Source organism: Galeopterus variegatus, unplaced genomic scaffold, assembly GCF_000696425.1.
Source record: "Galeopterus variegatus unplaced genomic scaffold, G_variegatus-3.0.2 Scaffold7971, whole genome shotgun sequence".
In the NCBI taxonomy this organism is placed as follows: Eukaryota; Metazoa; Chordata; class Mammalia; order Dermoptera; family Cynocephalidae; genus Galeopterus; species Galeopterus variegatus.
In genome coordinates, this window is record NW_007734082.1 from 81,991 (window position 1) to 83,461 (window position 1,471).

At 60.9% G+C, this 1,471-nt stretch overlaps 1 protein-coding gene across 1 annotated transcript in view; it reads right to left on the reverse strand.

Annotated features, from left to right (window-relative positions):
- CTSD (cathepsin D) overlaps positions 1-796 on the reverse strand; it is a 12,844-nt gene extending 12,048 nt beyond the window's left edge. Inside the window, exon 1 of the mRNA XM_008592500.1 lies at positions 741-796. Within this exon, the coding sequence (XP_008590722.1) occupies positions 741-796 (56 nt within the window). The remainder of the gene's footprint in view (positions 1-740) is intronic.
- Positions 797-1,471: the final 675 nt, after the last annotated feature.

Consider the following 1,471-nt stretch of genomic DNA (forward strand, 5'->3'; position numbering starts at 1 on the left):
TGTGCCCTGCAGGTGCTGGGCCTTCCGGTCCGGCGCCCACCTTCCACCTCCCCTGGCCCCGCGCGGGCCGCCCTGCACCCTCCTCCTGCCTCAGACCCCAGCCTGCGTCTATGGGGAATGTGTAGGAAGTGACCTCTGTAGGGTAAAGGCCTCTCCGAGGAGGTGGCGTGTGAGCAGGGACGGGGACCACGAGGGACCCTCCCGAGAGGCTCTCTCCGGGCTGTTTTCTCTTGACTGGTCCTCCCCAGTCCGTAGGCAGACAGACCCTTGACCCCACTTGACAAACCGAGGTCGTGTGGCTCATGGTAGGGAGGACTGGCAGTCCCGTCCTTCCCTGAGCCGGATCAGGACCCTGGCCCCTGCTGAGTTCCGCCCCCCAGCCCCACCTAGTCAGTCTGATGGCCTTGGGTTAGGGACCACCGCTTCAGGCCCTGCCTCCACACCCAGACGTTCCACGAATGTTTACTGGGCTTATCTCATAGGGCTCTGGATGTGAGGGCAACAGCTAGGGACGACAGGAACAAACATCTTTGCCTTCGGAATCTCACCCCATCCCCTGAGGGTCCACAGTCATCCTTGGTGCAGGCCCAGAAGAAGGACCCTGGAAACTGGGGTTATCACCTGCCTCCCACCGGGCTGGGCTGGCTGGACTTGAGAAGGTGGTCCCGGATGGCGTCCCCTGGGTCACCACCCTAGGTCTCAGGACCTCCAGGGCTGCAGATGCCCTTCAGTGGCCTCACCGCCTCTGTGGAACCTGTATGGGGCTACTGTAAGCCTCACAGCTCCAGTCAGGCATCTCGGGGGTCTTTGTTCTGCTGAAGGACAGAGGGCCCCTCCAAATCAGTAACTCCACCAGAATCAACCCATGGTACAAGGGTCCCAGAGAGAGACCTGTCCCCTGTGCCTGCTGGATGCAGAGCAAGGCCAGGAAAAGGTACTCCTGGACCAAAGGCCATGGACTCAGCACAGAACTGCAGGGCCTGGACAGCTCAGGCATCCATGGGCCAAGACGCCCCGGAGGCAGGCCTGTTGGGAACAGGGTCTCCCAAGGCAGCTTGGCAGAGGCAGGAGTCCTGGGAGTTTGAGCTAGGAAAGGAGGCCAGGGCATGCTCCTGCATCTCTAGCTCCTAGCAGGGGCGGGCAAGGGCTGTAGACACCATTGCCTGATCCTTGACTCTTCAGGTGGGAGAGCCAGGCCCAGACAGGAAGGGGTCTGCCTGGGTGAGTCAGGGGCCAGAGAGGATTAGAAGCCACTCTGCTTGGCCTCCACTCCTGTGCCTCCCAGAGCCTCGTGGGTCAGTCTCTCCAGGACAGTGAGCATCCAGGTGTTCATCCTACTCGTAATTATGGAGCACTTACTACCTGGCAGGCTCTGTGCTGCTGAGGGAACAGCATGGAAGTCCCTGCCCTGGTGGAGTGTGTGTTCTAGACAAGGGACAGACATAAAATGGAGCAGGTGGCTCACACAGGA